This window comes from Anolis sagrei, chromosome 2 (assembly GCF_037176765.1).
Source record: "Anolis sagrei isolate rAnoSag1 chromosome 2, rAnoSag1.mat, whole genome shotgun sequence".
Lineage (NCBI taxonomy): Eukaryota > Metazoa > Chordata > Lepidosauria > Squamata > Dactyloidae > Anolis > Anolis sagrei.
In genome coordinates, this window is record NC_090022.1 from 31675082 (window position 1) to 31697483 (window position 22402).

Below are 22402 nucleotides of genomic sequence, written 5' to 3' on the forward strand. Positions count from 1 at the left end.
AAAAAAAAAAATCTTGTTTGTTATATTACTGCTGTGAAACATTATTTTATCTATTAGAAAACTTGAATAACCATGTTTTAAAACTTATAAGCCTGTGAAATAATTTAAGTATGCAAATAGATTCCACTTGGTAGAATGAGGAGGGTGTTAATTGATAGTGCACCTGTTCAATGGTCTGGTCTGTAATAATCTTCTGATCAGAAGACATAGAAAACAACACCATCCTTGCTTGTTATTGGTTTCTTTTGCCAAATCTAACAGGAACACTTTAGGGTTATGGTATAATAAGCTGTTCTTGAATGCTCCATCTGAACTGTTGCGTTCATATCCAAATTAGACCTTGACACCTTCAGTAGATGAAAAGTTGATAAGAAAAAAGTTGGGTTTTTTATCATTAGTACTAGTATAACTGTCAAGAGGCATAACTGTGATTGTCTTGGTGGTGGGCCACTGTCCAATCTTATAACTTGGTCTCAGATGAGCTGCTCAAATAGGCATTTGGCTGGAGGGGTGTATGAAGTACTCTCTTCAGGAAATAAGGATAAACTTGGTGCTGTTGATGGTGGTGTTGTTTTCTAACTATCCCAGACAATTCACTTGGTTTGCTTTTATTATTTTTGTCCTAAATATAGTGATTGCATGAAAATATGTGTAAATTCTTGTGTAGATTTCTCCTACTCTGAGGCTTTTGTAAGCTATTGTATTTTATATACACATTTCTCAGGAATGTTGCTAATATAATTACTTTGAGAATACACATTTTGAACACTTCTATTGGAAAACTTAATTGCAAATTTTGAAAACTGTAAATGTTGAAGGGTTATTGTCCTGATTTTAGAGTTTTTTTAAAATACTGGTAGCCAGATTTTGTTCATTTTCACGGTTTCTTCCTTTCTGTTGAAATTGCCCACATGCTTGTGGATTTCATTGGCTTCTCTGTGTAGTACGACATGGTAGGCACTTGATGAATCAACCTGGGTACAGCATATTATTTGAGAACACAGAAATGCTGGACCACTCTAACAACTACCATGTCAGGCTACAATATTAATAATGGCTACCAATATTAAAAACTCTAAACTCATATCAGTAAATAAAGTACAACACTCAAAAACAGGGGTATTCCAAAACAATCAGGACCAACTAATTACCTCCCAACAAAGGATTCCCCTAGGCAGTAAGAAGCCAGACCATGAAAACAACTAGGCCATTTACTGCTAATCAAGGTGGCTAATTGCTACATTCACACTTGCCTCAAACAATCAAGTATTCTTTCTCTCACCCTGGACATTCCATTTTCGTAGTTTCCAACAGATCTCACAACCTCTGAGGATGCCTGCCCTAGATGCAGGTGAAATGTCAGGAGAGAATGCTTCTGGAACATGGGGATACAACCCAGAACACACACAACAACCCAGAAATGAAAGACATATTTATACTTGGGTCCCATGTCCAAGATACCACGTTATGAACATATATCCAAATACACTATTCCAAAATCATTTGATGATGATGATGATGATGATGATGATGATGATGATGACGACGACGACTTGGGAAGTGTCCAGCATGTGAGCCAATATAATAGCCAGCAGAATGATCTTGTCTGCTGTGGACTCATCTTGTTGTGACAACAATAAAAACAACAACAATAATACGAAATCCCAAATACTTCTATTTCCAAGTATTTTGGATAAGATATACTCAACCTGTACATATAATTGCCATCTGAAGATGCCAGTGCCATGTGATCACTGCCTTTCGAAATATGTGTGGGCTTCCCAGTTAACACTGAACTGAATACATGCCTTTGCTGCGGCCCTAAACAAAACCTTTTGTTTGCAAGTAGCTGTCTTCCCCAGGTGGCATTTGTCAGGAGAGCATTCTGCTGGTTTATTGCTAGTAAGTTATTCATCCTTATGTCTCAGGTAGATCTTGTTGAGGTGTCATTTCTAGCAATGAGTTTGCTCTGTCAGGGAGGGCAGGGAAAGCGGTACTGTCACACAAATGATTAATTCATCAGTGTAATAACTGTTCTGTATTTTCAGCTGTTTGGAGGCTGTTGATCTGCTGATCTAATAATTCTAGTAATGTCTAAACAATTTAATTTTCTGTCACTGATTGACAGTTGGTTGATTGCTTATGTTGCTTCTTCTCCCACCAGCTTTGACTGAAGGTTATGATGGCTCCCTTCATGAAAGCAGACATGGCAGTTCAGTGCAGATTCGGCGGCGGAAGGCATCTGGGGATCTTTACTGGGCATACTCAGGTGAGTTGGGCTGGACAGCACAACAATGATGCAGGCTCTGGAGGTAATGTGTACAACAATAATGTGTCAGAATCAAAAGAAGAAATGTGCTCACCCAGAAGAGGACCGTGTATGCAGACCATTTCATTTGTATGGCCAATTCCACCATTAATCAGAGTGAGACATACGGCCAAAGCAGCAGATTTCACTGCCATAGAGATGGGTATTGCCAAGAAGAAACAAACAGCAAGTCCAGAAGGAACAAACCACAAGTGAAGATCTTCCTTGTGTACTCTCCTTTTAATTTTGATTATTGTGTTTAATTTAGTAGTAACACTGAAGTATTTACCAGAGGCAGTCTTTTCAGTTATTTCCCAAACATGCTTTCCTTTTCTCTGCTGATTTTCATAGTAGCACCATAATTTTATTGAAGTGTTTTGACACTTGCCTTTCATTTTTCATCAGTCTTGTATGCCATGATTGTCTATGCTCCTCATGAATTTGTGCCCATCCCCACTTATTGTCCACTGGTTTACACTGAGCAGCATTATACACAATAAGCGATTGTGCCTTATTCTTGTCAGAAGAACTATTCTTGGCTCCTAATGGATTTTCAACATTCGGTATTCAATTGTAAGATTCTTATCATTGAAACGCCTATTTTGCAACTCATTTTCTTCCATTATTCAGACAAAGGTCTCATATTGCTTATCTCTCTCAGTTTAGAACAAATGTGCTTTCAGTTTCATCTCACTATAATGCATTAGTTCTGTTTGTAACTAACAGGCCTTCTACAACTTCTTCCCATATGTTTTAAGTTCTTAATTTGTCTAGGACGCTTGTGTTTTCTGACCTGATTGCTTCTGATCTTGGTTGCCATAGTTTTCATTTAGTTCCAAACCTGGGAAATTTAAATTATACTGGAACAAAGAAACACTCTTGGAATTCTTGAAAAGAGAACTACTTTGATACAATTTAGGCAGAAAAGGTGAAATGCACAGATGCAGGATGGGTGATGCCTGGCTCAACAAGAGTACATGTGAAAAAGATCTTGGAGCTTTAGTAGACAACGAGCTAAACATGAGCCAACAATGTGATGCAGCAGCTAAAAATCCCATGGGATTTTGGACTTCCTCAAATGGAGCATAGTGTCCAGATCAATAGAAGGATTTTTGCCCCTCTATTCTGCTTTGATCAGACTTCACCTGGAATACTGTGTTCAGTTATGGGCACCATGATTAAAGAAGGATATTTACAAACTGGAACATGTCCAGAGGAGGGTGAATAAAATAATGAAAGGTCAGGAGGCTAAGTCCTATGAGGAGTGGCTTAAAGAGCTGAGTATGTTTAAACAGCAGAAGAGAAGGTTGAGAGGATACATAATGGCCATGTTTCAATATGTGAAATGCTGTCATAAGGAAGAAGGAGTAGGCTTGTTTTCTGTTGTCCTGGAGACTAGAACTTGGAGCAATGGGTTTAAATTACAGGAAAAGAGATTCCATCTTAATATTAGGAAGAACTTCATGACTGTAAGCTCTGTTCAGTAGTGGAACTCTCTGTCTTGGAGTGTGGTGGAAGCTCGTTCTCTCGAGTCTTTCAAACAGATGCTGTATGGTCATCTATCAGGTGTACTTTGAACGTGCTTTTCCTGCATGGTAGAGGGCTGGACTCGATGGCCCAACTCTTTCAACTCTTATGATTCTAACCAACGAAAAAACTGTCTCTGATGTCAGCCAAATGTTTGTCAACTACAGAGTGTAGAATAGAGTCTCTGATATTAGTCTTAACCCTTGGATGACTTAATATTGGTGAAAGCAATCTTGAAGATAACTGGTTTTGGTTGTCTAGTGGAGTGAATGCTACTACTGTTTATTTGTCCAACCAATATAGCTAAAACTATAGGTAATACAAAACAGTTTTTAATTGAGCATGGTAATAAACTGCAAGCCAAACTGAAGAATTTGTATATCAAATTTGTACAGCTATCATTGTGCCCATTGCAGTAGTTAGAAACCACATAAAGATGTTGTTTAAAGTATTTCTACAATGATACAAGGATCTGTTCTTAAATAAAACACTTTTTGGTACAATTTACAGTATTGTGCTAACCCTGACCCATCCAGCTGGACTATCTACCTATGTTATTGTCTATTAAGGTCTTTCCTTACCTATCTCTTAAGCCTTCAGAGCAGAGTTGCTCAGCTCAAATGTTTCTGGCTGCCTCAATTGACTCAAGAAGGTCTTGCTGCAACCATAAGCAAAGAAAGGGCTTTTTGATACATGTGATCAAAAGTAGACCTAGTTGTACAAAGGTAGAGTACACACATGCACATGGGAAGGGGTAGCAATCTTCTTAGGGTTGATGCCATCATTCTTGTATTCTTGCATTTTAGAGCAGTCGTGAAAATTGGACTTACACTCAAATTCATCTTTCTGTCCTCATTTTCTCCTCATTCATACAAATGACATAATGCAATTGATCATATACAGGAAAGTGGAGAGCATGTGGACCTTCAGATGTTATAGTGCGGCAATTCTCATCAGTTCTTGCTAGTATAGTCATTGGAGAGAGATGGAAGTTGCAGTCTAACAATATTAGGAGTACTGCATGCTTGCTGTTTGTATTGGACACTGTGGCACAACTGAACTGAAGAATTATCTTAAGAAGTAAGAAAAGGATTCTATAGAAGGCATATGAGACTTGCTAAAGATGAAATGAAGTCCATTCTGTTTTATTGCCTGCAGTATTGCTATATTTCCTGCCTAACTAGGAAGACCTGGCTGTTCCAATGTGCCTTTCCAGAATAGGAAATCTCCAATACCAAGTCCCAGAAGCACTTTATTAGAATTAAGATTGCCGCACACTGCACACTGCACTTACCCTATAATCCTTTACATACCACCTGTCACATCAGCACTTTTAATTCTGTACCCATTACTCTGGCCCGGCCCAGTTTTATTGTGTCTTAGAGTATCGTTTATTGCTTGTTGTTTATATTGCTTTAATTGTTTTTAATTTGCTTAGGTTTTGTATTGTTATGTTGTGTATTGAGGCCTTGGCCTTTGTAAGCCGCATCGAGTCCTTCGGGAGATGCTAGCGGGGTACAAATAAAGTTAATAATAATAATAAATAATAATAAGACAGTAGCGATCTAGTCCCCCCAGGGGTGAGAAAGGCTGTATATAAATACTGTAAATAAATAAATAAATCTAGACAGCTTTTCAAATTCAGTATTATCTAAAAAAAAAATTAAACCATGGTAGCAAAGTGGTCTAACATATCTTGCTGAAAGAGCTTCATGTTCATTTCAGGACACAATACAGAGTGCTGGTTATGACTATAAAACCCGTTATGATTTAGGCCCACTCTGTCTGAAAGCCCATTCCCATATGAGCCTGTCCAAACCTTAACATCTTTGAGGGAAGAACTTCTCTCCATCCCACCATTCTCATAGGTGTGTCTAGTGAAGGCACAGGAGGACCTTCTTAGTGACTTCTGCTAGGCCATGGAATCTCTTCTAAGGAAAGCTTGGTTTGCGCCCTCTCTGCTTTTTTTGCACCATCTGGTGAAGACCTCCATATCTGAATAAGCATTCACCCTTTAAGTAGTTGGTGGCAGAAGGATATGTTAAAGAGGTACCGTTTTTAATATATAATACATTATGTGTTTTAAGTATTTTACATTTATGTATTAATTGTTTAAACCTGTTTAAATGTTTTCATTGGATTGTTTTAGCTTTTTTGTTGTTGTTTTAACCTACAGTGTAAGCTGCTTTGGGTCTCATACTGGGAGAAAACTTTTAGTTTATGCTGGTGAATAAAATAGGCATTTTGCGCAATGGAACTGGGAGGAAATAATTATTCCACATTAATAAACATAAATGAGATCTCGCTGTTTACAATACTGCCTAAGAAGCTAGGATTTCTATGAAGCTACGCTGCAAAGACAAAGATTTAATTTCTGGACCCCTTCAGACTTACTCAAGTGCCTATCTTATGAACATAATTTTTAAATATCTGCTTTAGAAAACAGCTTATAATTAACTCTTCAATTTGATGAAACCAAATCAGATTGATGTCCTAAAGGAGGGGAAACAACTTGCTAAGAAAAAAAAAAGGTTTTTTTGGTGCCAGCTTTGCTGCACAAAATTATATGTAGCATTCTCAGTATAAAGCTTTGCATAACTGATGAGACATTTCTCCATTATACTGTCACAGTAGCTCAGATTAGGAATGTAAATCTTAATTTATTTCATTCTTGCATGTGTGAAAGAAAGAAAAATGAAATGTTTTCTCTTTGCTGGGCAAGATTATGAGAGCTGCACATTTTTTCCAATGGTTATTTGCAATGTAGGAAACTTTTTGCGAACATTTTCAGAAGGATTTTTGTGCTAAAACTTTTGTTTGAACAAGGGTGTTTTTTTATGCAAAATAAAATTTCTTGCAGAAATCCTTCCAAAATTTGTGCAACACAAATTTTATTATTCCATTTTATATTATTTGTTATTGTTGATGTAGATGACAGTAAAAGCAGGAAATAGTCTTTTTACTCTCTTGTAGGAAATAGAAATCTCCCAATAGTTGACTTTTTTTTCTTGATAGTATGTCTCAGTGCATTCAAATATGGTTTCTCATCAAGATTGACAAAACTATATGAAGGTTTTTACATTCCAAGTTTAAGATTTGCTTCCTCTTCAACTCTTACATAAATGTTTTTAAAAGTCTAAATTGTTGAATGGGATGAGATTGGGAATTATCTCCAGTGTTGATCACAAGAAGTGGCCATTTATGCCATTGATAAGGAACAGGTTTGCTTTGCAGAGATGTATTCCCTTTTATCTATCGTGATAAAATAGTGAAGAGTAGAGACATCACACTGGTAGTGAAGGTCCGCATAGTTAAAGCAATGGTATTCCCTGTAGTAACCTATGGATGCGAGATCTGGACTATAAGGAAGGCTGAGCGAAGGAATATAAATGCATTTGAACTGTGGTTTTGGAGGAAAATTCTGAAAGTGCTTTGGATCGCAAGAAGATTAAACCAGTCCGTACCCCAGGAAATAATGCCCAGCTGCTCACTGGAGGGAAGGATTTTAGAGGCAAAGATTAAGTACTTTATCTACATAATGAGAAGACAGGAAAGCTTGGAGGAAATAATGATGCTGGGGAAAATGGAAGGAAAAAGGAAGAGGGGCTGACCAAGGGCAAGATGGGTGGATGGTATCCTTGAAGTGAATGGTTTGACCTTGAAGGAGCTGAGGTGGCAACGGCTGACACGGCTCTCTGGCATGGGCTGGTCCATGAGGTCATGAAGAGTCAGAAGCGACTGAATAAACAACAACAAATTATTTTGTGGATAATCTCTCAGAATTAACATTTTGATAATTCATGGACTTAGTGGTGGGTGGAACAGGTTAAAAATCAGATAGGATCCCCCCCTTTCTTCTTTCTGCGCAGCCTCTTTCTCTTATTTTTCTGTCAACGAACCTTTTTCCTGTCTTTTTGGAATATTCCCTTCTCTCACCAGTTTCCCTCTCCCCTCCGTGGAAGAAGGATAAATCTTTCCTACTCTACCTCCTTCTCCAATTTATTTCTAGCTCCGCAACACAAGGGATCTGTATCTTTGTCTGATCATATATCAAAGCAGAGTTCTGTATCATTTGTCAGCTTGAAGAGCTCCCACTCAAATCTGTAACTATTGTTAGCAGAATTTAAAATATTGGGGACAATCCAGCCCACAGTTGAATATGCTATCTTTACATTATTTTGCAACCATAAAGTTTTAAATTAACTTCACTGTTCTCTGGAATTGTGCCCATTCTCATGATAAATCTGCATTACACCTTGAATATATTTCTCTTTCCTAAAATAATATGGTGCAGCAAGAGTGGAGATGTACATTAATAAACAGTTGAAATGGATAGTTCTGCGTCTACCTTTTTGTCTCACCAGAAGGAAAATGGAACCTTAAGTGATGAATGGTATATTTATTTAGTTTTTATTACTGAAAATGTGTTTGGAAGATTCATTTCATCATTTTATATAGCACAAAAACTTCTTTAAGAGAACATTTAGATACATATTTCAAAACTCCGTTAAGTAGTTTGCCTTTCTGAATGTTTTATTATTAACTGGTGAGGCATATTATTAAGCTTTTCTTTGTGTGTGACAGTTGTTCTCCTCTTCTAAAGTTTATTTTTGCACAGATTTTAATTGGAGTCTTTAACATACATATACCTGACTGGCAAAAAGGACTCTTTTATTCATTGCACTTTCAGAAATATATAACAAATGATCTCTAATTAATCTTGACTTTTGGTGGGTTTTCTGGTTTTCCACCTCAGTGTTTCTTTTTTATATATTGAATATTTTATGGGTTGTACAGGGCAGTGGAAGAAAGAGGCAAGTTGTTTTGTCTCACATAATATCAGTAATGACTTTTTTTCTATAGTTCTAGTTACTGTTACCTAATTGGTTGTCATTGTTGATAAGGGTAAATGTGGGGCTAAAAGCAGAATGGAAAAATCCGTCAGTTCTTGCCAGAGGATTTATTGTGATCAGTTTAGTGGAGGTTGATTTGCTTAGTTTGATCTCATTTAAGAAATGGCATAGAATAATATGTAACCTCATTGAAACGGAAATATTCTAAACAGTTGTCAGGAGTCATTTTGGAGGCTATCCAGAGAGCATGGTGGACAGCCATATGAAAGCCACTTTGTGGTGCCATATGGATGAAGCACTAGTGTATCAGGGCAAAGTGAACTGTGATTCCCAGCAGGAAAACTTGTTTCCAGCTGAGCTGTTGAGCAGCTGCTGATATCTGCAGCTGTAAATGAGGCGGTAAATTTATTTATTTAGTTTGATATTTGTTTCCTAACCATTAGTCCCATTCTCCCTTGACATTTAGAATGGTTTTTAGGCCACCAAATATTGGCTAGTCTTAAAAAATAACAATCCCTGATGATTCTAGGGTGTCCTCTAACATAAGAGCAGATGAGTTTTAAAAAACGAAATATTTACAATATGAATACATAGATGGAAGGAAAGGAGGGAGAAGAGAAGGAGAAAAGAAATCAAGAAGATATGAAAGTGGGCTGAGTATATGCATGAACCCATCATATGTTCAAAAATACATTTATTGGGGCAGACATCTATAAACTACACAAGTTGTTAAGGCAGGGGGATCATGGATCCTGAATACTTGTCTTTGTTTCCATCAGGTTTGAGCCTTTTAGATACAGTAAATGCTGCCTTCATTGTCAATTGAATTAAATTCCAAGTTGCAATTATATAAAGGTAAAGGTTTCCCCTTGACATTAAGTCTAGTCGTGCCCAACTCTGGGGAGTAGTGATCATCTCAATTTCTAAGCCGAAGAGCTGGCATTATCCCTAGACACCTCCAAGGTAATGTGGCCGGCATCACTGCATGGAGCACTGTTACCTTCCTGCCAGAGCGGTACCTATTGATCTTCTCACATTTGCATGTTTTCAAACTGCTAGGTTGGCAGATGCTGGCACTAATGGGGAGCTTACTCCGTTTCCCAGATTTGAACTGCTCACCTTTCGGTCAGCAAGTTCAGCAGTTCAGCAGTTTAACCCACTGTGCCACTGGGGGCTCCTCTGCGATATGTATGTGTGTGTGTATATATATATATATGCGTGTGTGTGTGTATATATATCTACAAATACAATTTCCTTTTGAAATAAAAAAGTTAGTACATTAAGCCCAAATGACCAGTGAACACATGCACCCATATGCCATATGTGCATGGAATACGTGTGCTTGTATTCCAATGTTTAATTGAAGATCAGTTCTTTCTAAGCAGACATAATAATGTTCAGTATTTTTAAAGATATTTTCTGGGGGGAAAAAACAACAACAACATAATTTTAAACCTAAAAAGATGTTAGATATTGACAGTAGAGGAATTTTCCATTTGTTGAATTTCACAGGACAGTCTCATTCTTTATTGGATTCAGTTCTGATATAATTGGCACCAAATTTCATGCTTTCCAATGTACATGAATGAACCTGAACTTGATTTCACTTTTTCTGAAAATGAAATTATAATTTCAAACACAGTAAAAAGCGACTGACGTAGCCAGAGCTGACAGCCCATTTATACAGAGTAGAAGGTATTGTACCCTAAATATTTCTGTTCCTTTCTGGGAATCTTTAGATCCACCAGACGTTGACCATAGGTGTTTTCTTGAAATCTTAAGTCCTGCAGAGCACAGAACTTTGCGAATAGCTGCCTAAGTATAAAGCCACCTTAAGTCCCTTCTGGGGTTCAGAAAGGTGGGGCAGAAATGTCGTAAATAATAAGAGATTTCTAGAGAAACCATATTAGTCGAATCCACAAGTAATCAAATCCACAACATTTCAAAATACATAGTAAGCATGCACTCATAAATCTCCTGTACCTGCTATTCACTGTTATGTTAACTGCAGCAAATGCTGGAGTAAAAGTCATTGCTGTAAAGGGATTTCACATTTGTATTGTCAAAGGCTTTCATGGCTGGAATCTAGCAGAATGCAGCCGTACAGCCCAGAAACCATATAACACTCTGTTATCACATTTATCTTTCTCACATTCTGGACACACATATTTATCATTTTGATAAATTTAATGCAAAGCATTCCTGATCCAATTTCGCATCAAATGAACATATGGATGGCTTAAAGTTCAAGTAATGGGGTACCCCACTTTAGCATTTTGGTTTGAGACATTGCCCTTCTTGTCCAAAAGCCACCACTGAGTGCAAACAAATTCCGAATTGTACTCAGCTGGAGTACACAATTCTGACCTGTGAACAGAAATAAAAGTGTATTAAGAATTCATGAATCAATGTCAATTTTTTTCTTATGCCTCTGAAATGTAGGTTGGTGATTAAGGAAGAATATCGCTTTTGCAGGCAGAAGTTAAAGGAAATAGACCAACTATATTTGGCATGAAAACAAATGTATTTTATCACCTGCTCATATGTCTGTTTCCCCTCTGTTGCCTGGAGGAATTTTTTTGAATACCTTTTCATTTTTGGTTATCTAGTTCCATTGGAGCAAACAGAGCTAGATTTCTTTCATTGTGATGGATACCAGAGATACCAGGGGGCAGATTGTGGATATCTTGATTTGGAATACTGCTCAATGAGATCAGGTTTGCAGCTGTTTCTCTTCTGTCACCCCGAGACAGGACCTTTCTCACCTATGATGAAGTGATTCTTGTTACGAACAGGCTAGTACTACCTAGTTGTACCTTGCACAACGGTCATTAGGATATTACATTGTGTGTGTTTTTTCCAGACTATATCTGTGTGTCCGTGCACATGCACATTTTCCATGAGAATGAGTGTAAAAAAGTGTGTGCTTTCCCTTCAGTTTATGGCCACAGTGTGCCTAAGGCAACAACTGTAATCGCTGTTATCGTGAAATAATGCTTAATGCTGATCTAGCTCTATGTGTCTGTTTTAAAACATGCTCTTAGTAGAGTTTAGATGCTGTGGGCTACAGGGAGCTATCAAATGTTTCTAATCACTTGTACAGAAATCACTAGATGTCCATTGATGGGATCAATTATGAAGTAACCAAACCCAGGCAGTGAGGAATCCTGAATGTGTGGTTCTCCTACTTGTTGTTGTTCTAACTGAATTAACTTAAAATAGAGACCATACATTTGCCAGTGGCAAAAGCAGGACATCCAAAGCCTGTAAGGAACATTGGAATCAGTGCCGGATTTACCATTGTGCTTAGGTGTGCTTAAGCACTGGGCTTCATTGGCTGGGGGTGCGGGTGGAGGGTGGGGCGTCTTCCTGCCAAAAACATTTTTTGAAAGATGATTTTTGCTTATGTGGTGCAGCTGTAAATTTGAAGGCACACTGCTTTGGAGTGGTTCCAGATATAATGATAGAGTTGATAGTCTATGGGAGTGTTTTACAAAACAGGCAGTGTAGGCATATCTCCTTCAGGGCCCAAGTGAGGACCCCCATAACTTAGCACAGGGCCTTATTTTTCCTAAATCTGGCATTAATTGGAACACCCAAAACTTTTTTTGCTTGGAAAGTTATCTCTGGTTTTTTGTTTTTGTTTTTTTTAATCCACATTTATTATCAAAACTAGCCTGAAACTCTTTCCCACTGTTTAAAAAGCATGGACTCACTACAAGCGTACTGCTGGCAATCTTCACAACACAGAGAAATGAATGGTGTGTATCTTGAGTTTTGGAGGTTTAATCCTGAGTATGCCCTGCTTTGGGAAGTTAACTGGAAACTTCGGAATATTCTGGGACTTTTCAGCCATATGGACTGTTTCGGACTGATCCTCTGTCCAGATAGACAACAATCTACTGATCAGTGCAAGGGAAGGGGATGATTCATCATCACCGCTGACTCTCTACCCCACCATGGAGCTTGCTACACATATCTATAATGTCAGAATAGGGTGCTTACACAATGAGCAAGGAGGGGAGATCAACTCCCTCCTCCTTTCTGGTTATATAACTGCATCGTTTAGATAGCACAGATGTGACAGCTGATGGCCAGACACTGACACTAGGAGCAACAGTAACAACACACGAGACGAGATCACAGCACAATGGGGTCAATGTGGTCCTGGGTCATTTGGGCCATGACCTTGGATTCAGTATATGCTCACTGGATCTGGGGCTGCTCTTGGCCAGATTTACACCAGATAATCTTTCCACCGCCTTAAATGAACAAATTATTTCTTATGATTCTAAGGCCACAACAATGTTCTATGCTTAGGGATGTAGTTGGAATATATTGTGACTGTTAACACAGGAACAAAATCACCATGCACCAAGAAAGGAAGACTCTTCAGTGCTGAGACAGCATAATTACCCAATCAATGAAGGTGTTTATGTCTCTTATTGTTTTCAGTCTGTTTGATTTATTTCATTTTTATCCAGCTTGACCATTAAAGAAGCAGTCAAAGAAGCTACAAATTTCACTGGTATAATTTAAACTATAAAGCCATGAATGGCATCACAGGAGTCAATAAATATCAAAACAGTTTAAAACAGCAGACAGACAATATTTGTGTAATTAGAATGGGAGCATATTCGAGGTCTTGTATTCATTAGTGCAACAATTCCTTTTTATGGAATAGCCAAAATCATGATGGTGATACATAGATGATATTGTAATCATTTGGAGAGTGTCACAATCATTGTTTAAAGTTTAAAATATGAGAGTTAACACTAGAGTTTTTAATACACAGATTGATAAAGAGTTTTTAATACACAGATTGATAAATGATTGCAGCAAAGGTAGCAATCAGGAAAATGTCCTATTTTTCTCCTCCGCCATGCATTTCAGTGTCAAAAGCATGGAGTAAGTTAGGGTTTAGAATGGTGTAATGTTGAGTGTTAGACCGGGGTTCAAAACTCCTAGTTCATGGAAACCCATGGTGTGGCCTTGGGTAGATCCCACTTCCCCACCTCAGAAGAAGTCAAGGGAAAGTTCTCAAAAAACCCTGTGATAGGTTTGTCTCAGAGTTGCCATAAGTCAGAAATGACTAGAAAGTATGTAACAACAATAGGGAGCTATGCACCTTCTCTGGATAGAAAGAAGCTAGGACCAGAAGCCCAGTGACTAGTTGCAATACTTTCTATCACTGTAGCTACTTACACTAAAACTCTGCTGCAAACACAGGGCTATAAATAGATGTTGCCATAAGGAACAGTTTTGGAGCATATGGTTAAACAAGTCACATAGCTCTGGTTTGCCATTTCAATTCATAGGACAAGTCAGGAATTTTGGAGAAAGCACTATACTTTTCTTGACAAAGAGCTCACAGTCATAGTAGAAGGAGACATGCAGAGACAATCATGCAATGTCTGCTTGCATACTTGAGATAAAATTTTCCATAAATCTGGTTTATCTTTGCATGTGAATGCAGTACTGTGCCCAGTGCCTAAATCCACAGAGCTCTTACCATGCAGATAGTCCATCTGTATTTTTATATTAGCAATTAATATATGAATTAATTGCAATAATTAATCAGGGCCTTCAGTCTTCATTAGGATAACCTCTCTTCCTTTATTTGTCAAGGTAATGACTTTATTCTGTTAGGCTAATTGATCTGCCTAATTTTTCAATGACATGTATATAGCTCTTATTAACTAAAGTGTGTAAATGCCTTCACTTTTTAATGGCTGCCTAATCATAGCCAGGACTTCCATATTCTAAGTAAGAAAACACACGGTTTCCCCCCAGTTGTTGAAGGTCATATACGTAGGCTTGACCAACATTCCTACAAAACAAAATTCCATTCCTCCAAGAATCTAGACTATGCTCTCCCAACAACAGCTTGGTCACATGTGTCATCTTGTTGAGTAATGTGCATTGCATTGCATATTAGATGCAAGGGGTGATAAGGATATTTGGTTATATACTCAAATGAGGCTACCTGGTTGCATGCATGATTTTTTTAAAAGTAGTCTTTACAAACTTTACAAATCTCTAAAACTGGAGGAGATAACATATAAGTGTTGGAAACATGCAACCCCTTGATGTGTCCTGCTAAATCTTACTAGTGTGATGGAAGTCAGTTGTCCAGGATTCCCTCGTGCTTCAGTGATAGAAGCTGGTGATTTGGGGTCCAAATATTGGTCCACTGGACCCACCAATTTTGCTCACTCCTTTACTTGGGTTGCTGTCTTTTTCCTTTTCCCTCGCTGTGCTTTCAGGCTTTTCAAAAAGTACTGAATGTATATGCATTTCAAAACCTTAAGAATATGATCAGTAAGATAATGGTAACAGTATTTCGTCTTGTTATTTATAAACTGGATTTGAGTCTGTTGCATAATCTAGAGTATGGATTATAAAAACATTAACATTCTGGATAAAATTACTTGCATTATGCTTACGTTTTCTTGAATTGATAGGTATAAGAAGGCAATATAATGCTATACTGTACTACAAAATACAGTCACAGGCTTTGAAAAGTTGTTTTGGGCTACAGTTTGGAGAAACTTCTAACCAACATGCGAGATTTTAACATTTATAATTATATTTGCCTTTCCCCCCAAAATTGCCAAATTGTTCTAAAAATAAAAATAAAATTAAGGAACAGCTGTAGTTTAAGAAGTTGGGTTACCAGGGCATGAGGGAGTACTATTACGATATCATGAACTGGTGAATTGGTTCAATTGTGCAATTGAAGAAAGGTGTGATATTGAAGGTTCTCAACTCGGTATGTATTAATGATAGCACAACTTCAGCAGAATAATAGATTTGTGTGATAATATCATTTCTCTTTTTGAAGTAAGATTAATTTCTCGCAGAAAAGTTGTGCCTTGAATTGGACTTTCACTGCACTATTTTTCCTGTATAGAGGAACCTCTAATTAAACAGATTTGCTGGACTGAAAAAAACAATAATCTTAGAACCTAGTTGTTTTGGTCACCCAGTAACCAATGATTATTATTAAACTAAGGGAAGGAATCTAAAAATGTATTTATACACTGTTTTCCTAGAATGATGTTCATTTAAAATGGTGCACCACCCTTTCAACAGTTGGTTTCCTTAGGAATATTACTTTTGACTGAACCTTATATAGTAAGATGCGACCAGATGGGTATTTAATGGGAAAAACCATAAATGAGAGTGGGTAGATAATCTCCTCGGTATATTTTTGCATGGGCGAGATTTTGTGGAATGAATAAATGAATAAATGGCCCAGTGGATCATTCATATCCTGCAAAATTAGATAGTTTCACTATTGCTGTCAATTTTTACACTTGACTTAGCAGCCACTTCAAATAGGGAATTATTTAAGGCAGTGCCCTTGCTTAAGAAGATGGAGGGGGCAAAGAGGACCTATTTGCGTTTTAGTACTTTGAAAGACTTTTACAAACAATTTTCTTGTCAAGTGACTGTATTTTTAGATGTTTGATGTAGTTCCCAAAAGGTGGGTAAAATTGGCAGGTTGCTTTTAAAGTGAATGGTACATGCCTTTCCAGTATCGAGAAACAGAGTTAACAATTGTTTCATGATAATGTTGTGTGAATTAGGTCTAGTTACCTTGGTGATTGCAGTTTAGATGGGGATAGAGGCTCGCATTAACAACTCCCTTGTGTCATCTTTAGGACTGGGACAGAAATCAACAAGGTTCCTGATAAAACATGGGTGTTTGAATTAGAAATGTATTTGTTTTTTAAAAATATTTTTATTAGAAAATACTTTAAACACTATAATAAAAAAAAACATTATGGGGTAAAGGCAGGTACAAATGTCCTTAGGTTCTGGGGGTAGAAGGGAAAGGGAGTGCAAGGAGGGAAGAAGGGAAAAGGGGGGGAGGAGGATAAATTTAGGGACAGGGAGAGAATAGGAGGAGGGAACCGTTTATTGATTTCTGATCTTCATAATGGTTATATTTATTCTCAAACTCTTTTTTTCCTTGTCTTTTCAAATTGCTTCTCCTTTTGTTTCAACATTTCATGGATAATTTCTCTTAAATATGTTGGATTGATCTAGATCAGTGTTTCTCAATCTGAGGGTTGGGACCCCTGGGGGTTGCGAGGGGGGTGTCAGGGGGGGGGGTCACCAAAGACTATCCGAAAACACAGTATTTTCTATTGGTCACAGGGATCTGTGTGGGAAGTTTGGCCAAATTCTATCGTTGGTGTGCTTCAGAATGCTCTTTGATTGTAGGTGAACTATAAATTCCATCAACTACAACTCCCAAATATCAAGGTCTATTTTCCCCAAACTCCACCAGTGTTCACATTAGAGTGTATTGAGTATTCATGCCAGGTTTGGTCCAGATCCCTCATTGTTTGAGTCCACAGTGCTCTCTGGATGTAGGTGAACTACAGCTCCAAAATTTAAGGTCAGTGCCCACCAAACTTTTCCAGTATTTTCTGTTGGCTATGGGAGTACTGTGTGCCAAGACTGGTTGAGTTCCATCATTGGTGGAGTTCAGAATGCTCTTTGATTGTAGGTGAACTATAAATCCCAGCAACTACAACTCCCAAATGACAAAATCAATCCCCACCTCCCAACCCCACCAGTATTCAAATTTGGATGTATCTGGTATTTGTGCCAGATTTGGTCCAGTGAATGAAAATACATCCTGCATATCAGATATTTACATTGCAATTCATAACAGTAAAGAAATTACAGTAAAAATAATTTTATGGTTGGGAGTCACAACGACATGCGGGGCTGTATTAAGAGGTGGTGGCATTAGGAAGGTTGAGAAACACTGGTCTATATTTTTAAGCTTTTTTCCCTCTTGAGTCATATATTCCTTAAACGGTTGCCAATCCATTTTTTGTTTCTATTTCTCTTCAGATCTTGACAATAATTGTGTTATTTGGCCATATTCATGATTTCCAGGATGTATTGAGGGTATTTCCTTTACTCTCCAACATCTTGCATAAATTATTCTTGCTGCAGTTGATAAATAGTTAAACAGTCTATCCTTATTTTCATCTATATTTGTATCTAATATTCCTAGTAAAAAATATTCTTGTTTCAATTTTCTTGCAAGCCACTTTCATGGTTTGTTCACATTTTTGAAATGTTGCTGTGGCAAATTTTAATTGTTTAGCTAGTGATTCCATTTCCTAGTAGGTTTTTTTTTTGTTTATTCAGTATTTCCATTTCTTGTTTAATTTCCAAATTTAATGGGTTTTTTCTTTAAAGCATTTTCTAAATTACTTATTTCCTTATAAACAAAGTTTTTGATTTTGCCTTTTATTTCTTGCTGCATTTTGTTGGATAAAATGCCCTCTCATGAGTTACATGGGTGTTTGAATTAGAAATGCATTTTTTTGTGCTTTGATTGAATGTTCCAGCATGACCGAATGGCGTTGGACTGGATGGCCCTTGTGGTTTCTTCCAACTCTATGATGCTCTGATTCTAGGTTTATGTCAAGGCTACGTCATTTCAGGACAAAGTAGAAATGGAAAGCAATGCCACAGAGATCCTTTCTGCTGATATTTACTGTAGAACAACATCCACCAACTATGATACCCTTATCGAGCCAACTAAAAGGCATGAAATCCATTGTGCAGGCTTTCAAAACTTTGCTGCCTTTTTCATCAGGCAAAGATGTTGCAGATCATAACAAAGAACAGTGGGAATAAGCCAAAGTTTGTCCCAGATACTACTTCTGTTGTTAAGTTAAAATGCTTTGGTGAGATATTCATGCAGGAAATGCCCACTCCTCTCTTTTTCCTGTCTGGTGTGAGGGAATTGGCCATCTGCAAGGATGGTTGCCCAGGGGACACCTAGATGTTTTACCATCCTTGTGGGAGGCTTCTCCCATGTCCCTGCATGGGGAGCTGGAGCTGACAGAGAGAGCTCATCCACACCAGGACCAGTACAAAGGGCAGTAAAGCATACCCAATTTCAAATTCAGTAGTAGCAGTAGCAAAGTAACTTCTATTGAGACCAGGCTGTTCTTCTATGCAAAACGAAGTGCCCTTTTCCTATGCAGAGAACATATAATTTGTCAAGAAGTCTGTATCGTTACAACTCAAAAATCTGTTAGGTATTTTAAAGGTAAAATTTGCTAATTGTAGTTCAAATGAAAGAGTGTTATTTTTGTTGGGAGGGAAAAATAGTTAAGACCCATCCCATTAAATCCCACTAGTTAATATTTCTCCTATTGAGATAAAATTCAGTAACTTATTTATTCAGTTAACTTACACCCCACCTCATAGCTTGGGAGTCAAGACAGATTACAACCATATCAGAAAAAAAAAGCCATTAATACAAAAATTAAAACACAAACTGGATTTTTTTATTTTGGAAACAAGATAAAAATACAAGTTCAAAGTAATTTTTAAAGCATGTTAACTTATTTTTAAAATCCATTTAAACTTAATCAGATAGAAGCACGACATTTTGTCCATTTAAAAGCCCTATCTGCTGCAACATACTGAAAACCCCAAATAAATAAATAGCGAGTCTTTATCTACTGGTGAAAAGCAAACAGAAGGAGGCCAACTGGACCTCCCAAGGAAAGGATAACTTGGGAAAATCCACTGAGAAAAGTCCTCCCAAACATATCTGTGATGGTGGTGGGACTAAGAGACAGTCTTCCCTGAAGATACTAGAACTTGGGCAAATATGCACTTTAAATAGAGACTCCTTTATCAGGGCATGATAAAGATAAATGATTTATTCTCCCATTGGCAAACACTGATAAATATGACACGAGATATGATATGGTATACATTTTGAAACATCAAGCAATTTCTGGAATACCAGATGTGACAGGATATGTGTTTATAATTCATATAATTCATATTAATTTTTAATCTGTGAAAAATGTAAGATTCAGACAGCTTCTCAAAAAACCCTCATCTCCAGACACTTGTAAAAAATATAGTACATACATACAAACTCTGTCCTGCACAGATATACAGATGTATACATGCACGTAGACACATATGAAGCTATCCTGATTTTTCAGTTTTAGTTCCTCCCTTTAACATAACCTGGTGAGGTGATCATTAGTTGACAGTTTATGTCAGGTTAAAGCATTATATGACATTGACTGCACCAAATCTCACTACCAATAAATACAAGCAACCCCTAAATAGAGCTAGTGAAGAATCCTGGCTGAGAATTATATCACATCATTTCATTGTTCCCCCAGCATCCCATCCCACCTGTACATTTTGACTGACTTTGTGGTAGTTAGGGTGTGATTTATCACCTGACGTTTTTCTCAACTCATAAAAACCCTAGTCAACTAATACCATTGTGTACTCAGAGGTCTATCAACACATTCCTCAACGCTGTCTGGATCCTCAGTTTACTGTTGCTTACTGCCCAGACTGTTTCTCTAGTCCAGCCTGTCCACATTCAGAGCATTCAGTGGGCTGTGATTAGTTAACCAAGGAGAGGGTAGACTCCAGGGCTGCCTGTATCACATTACATTCTTCAAAACAGTTATAGTGTTTTATAGCTGTTCCCCCACATTTCATCTGTTCTGTCATAGCTGCATCATGTACTCTAATGACTGTACTGCAAAGAGATGGAAGACATTGGCTGTTGTACAAATTATAGAATCATAGAGTTGGAAGAGACTTTGTGGGCCATCCAGTCCAACCCCTTGCCAAGAAGCAGGAAGCAGGATGCTAAACTCAAATGCCCTTTGGCGACAACCATGAGGGTTCTCTTTGTAGTTTTGGATTTGCGCCATGGCACAGCAGCACTTCAGTTAACATGGAGAAGAAACTTGTGTGCCAGCTGCGCCCATACCTTGGGAAGTCTGACTTGGCCATGGTGGTCCATGCCCTGGTTACATCCCATATAGACTACTGCAACTCACTTTACGTAGGGTTGCCTTTGAAGACTGTTCAGAAGCTTCAAATGGTCCAACGGGAGGCAGGCAGGTTACTAACGGGGGCGGCTCTCAAGGAGCACACTACTCCTCTCTTGTGTTAGCTCCACTGGCTGCCAATTTGCTACTGGGCACAATTTAAAGTGCTGGCTTAAGCCTATAAAGTCCTAAATGGTTCCAGCCCAGCTTACCTGTCCGAACATATCTCTCTTTATGAACCATTTAGGAGCTTAAGATCGTCTAGGGACGCCCTGCTCTTGATTCCACCTGCATCGCAAGCGCGATTGGTGAGGATGAGGGACAGGGCCTTCTCAGTGGTGGCCCCCCCAGCTATGGAACTCCCTCTCCAGGGATATTAGATTGTCCCCCTCCCTCCTGACTTTCCAAAAAAAGGTAAAAACTTAGCTCTTTGAGCAAGCTTTTGCAAATGCAGCTGAATAGATAACATGAAACTATGAATGATGAACATGGAATGGCCAGACAATGTTATTGGAAAATGATTTTAACAAGATGACATCAGTGACTACACGTTTAATGGTTTTTATATATGTTTTTATATTGTTATGTTGACTGCTTTTAATTGCACTTTTATGAATGCATGGCATCGAATTGTGCCAATCTGTAACCCTCCTTGAGTCACCATATGGTTGAGAAAGGCGGGCTATAAATGTCATAAATAAATAAATAATAAGAATAAAGACCCATTGTCTTGGTAGCATTGAACTGTTCATTCCTGTTTCTCCAAGATGCAAGAGATCACACCAGGGAAGTGAAGTTTAGCTGAAAGGCCAGTAGATACCCAACTGACACCCACTCAGACAGGCAAAGAGCAACCATGACCCCTTTCCCTTAGTCAAACCAACTTAGGTTTGAGCGGCAGGAGGGAAATTATGTCCACCTCAGACACAGCATGTGGCTTCAGTCAAGGTAGACCATCTCAGAATCCATTAACTAATACGGTTGGGAAACTGGGTGGAGATGGTATCCTGCAGCATTATAGGCCATGCAGTAACTCAAACCAAACACTAGAAACAAACCCTGATCTAACTAAATCCCTTCTATCAGGTTTCAGTTACACGTTCAGAATTTTGAATTGGTTTATATCTGTTGGATTGTTTTATGACTCAGATTACCTATAAACCCTTGGATCTTGATTAACATCCCAACACTTAGCCTGTTACTTGCTCATTCCCTTCTTCTGACAAGGACTCATAACTTTCAGATAATGACCTTTGCTGCTCTTAACTACTACTCAGATGCCTTCATACATTGACTAGCTAAACTCTGTATACACACTCACACATATGACTGCATTCTCATTTTTTAATAGAAAGTGTTCTCATTCTAAGGTATGCCTTAAACATGATTGTCTCCATTGTGTTAAGCTATTTTTCTACTACTATTTATTTATTTACTATATTTATATACTGTTTTTCAAATTGCAGCTGACTAGAGTTTTTGAAGACTTTGGATGAGTTCTTTACACATTTAAGCATATGATATTCATTGGAAAAAAGCTCAAGTGGCAGGAATTTAGTGGGCAAGCTTAACGTTTCTATCCCAGAAGTTCCCATTACAAATCTGAGTTCTACCAATACAGTTCCTGTTATGCAGTAAAACTTTCTCTTTGATATATCTGCTACCCTGCATGTGTGCCCTTTAGAGCTCAAGCCATTTCTAGGAAGAACTGGAAAAATAAAACAAAAAATTGTTTTTGCTCCCATCTCCAAATGCCCTTTTGTATTCTTAATTACTATGTGTTGCCAGCCATAGACAGGGATGTAATTTCCTTTTCTTGTGGAGTACCTAGTGCAGCATGAGGCACTTTATTA

The 22402-nt window shown here is 37.9% G+C and overlaps 1 protein-coding gene across 4 annotated transcripts in view; it reads left to right on the forward strand.

Moving 5' to 3' along the window:
• The window catches only part of PTPRG (protein tyrosine phosphatase receptor type G), a 713496-nt gene that overhangs the window by 185007 nt on the left and 506087 nt on the right, over positions 1 to 22402 (forward strand). For all 4 annotated transcript variants that reach the window (XM_060766453.2, XM_060766454.2, XM_060766455.2 and 1 more), the window contains exon 2: positions 2165 to 2269. In XM_060766453.2, coding sequence (XP_060622436.2) covers positions 2165 to 2269 — 105 coding nt within the window. The remainder of the gene's footprint in view (positions 1 to 2164; positions 2270 to 22402) is intronic.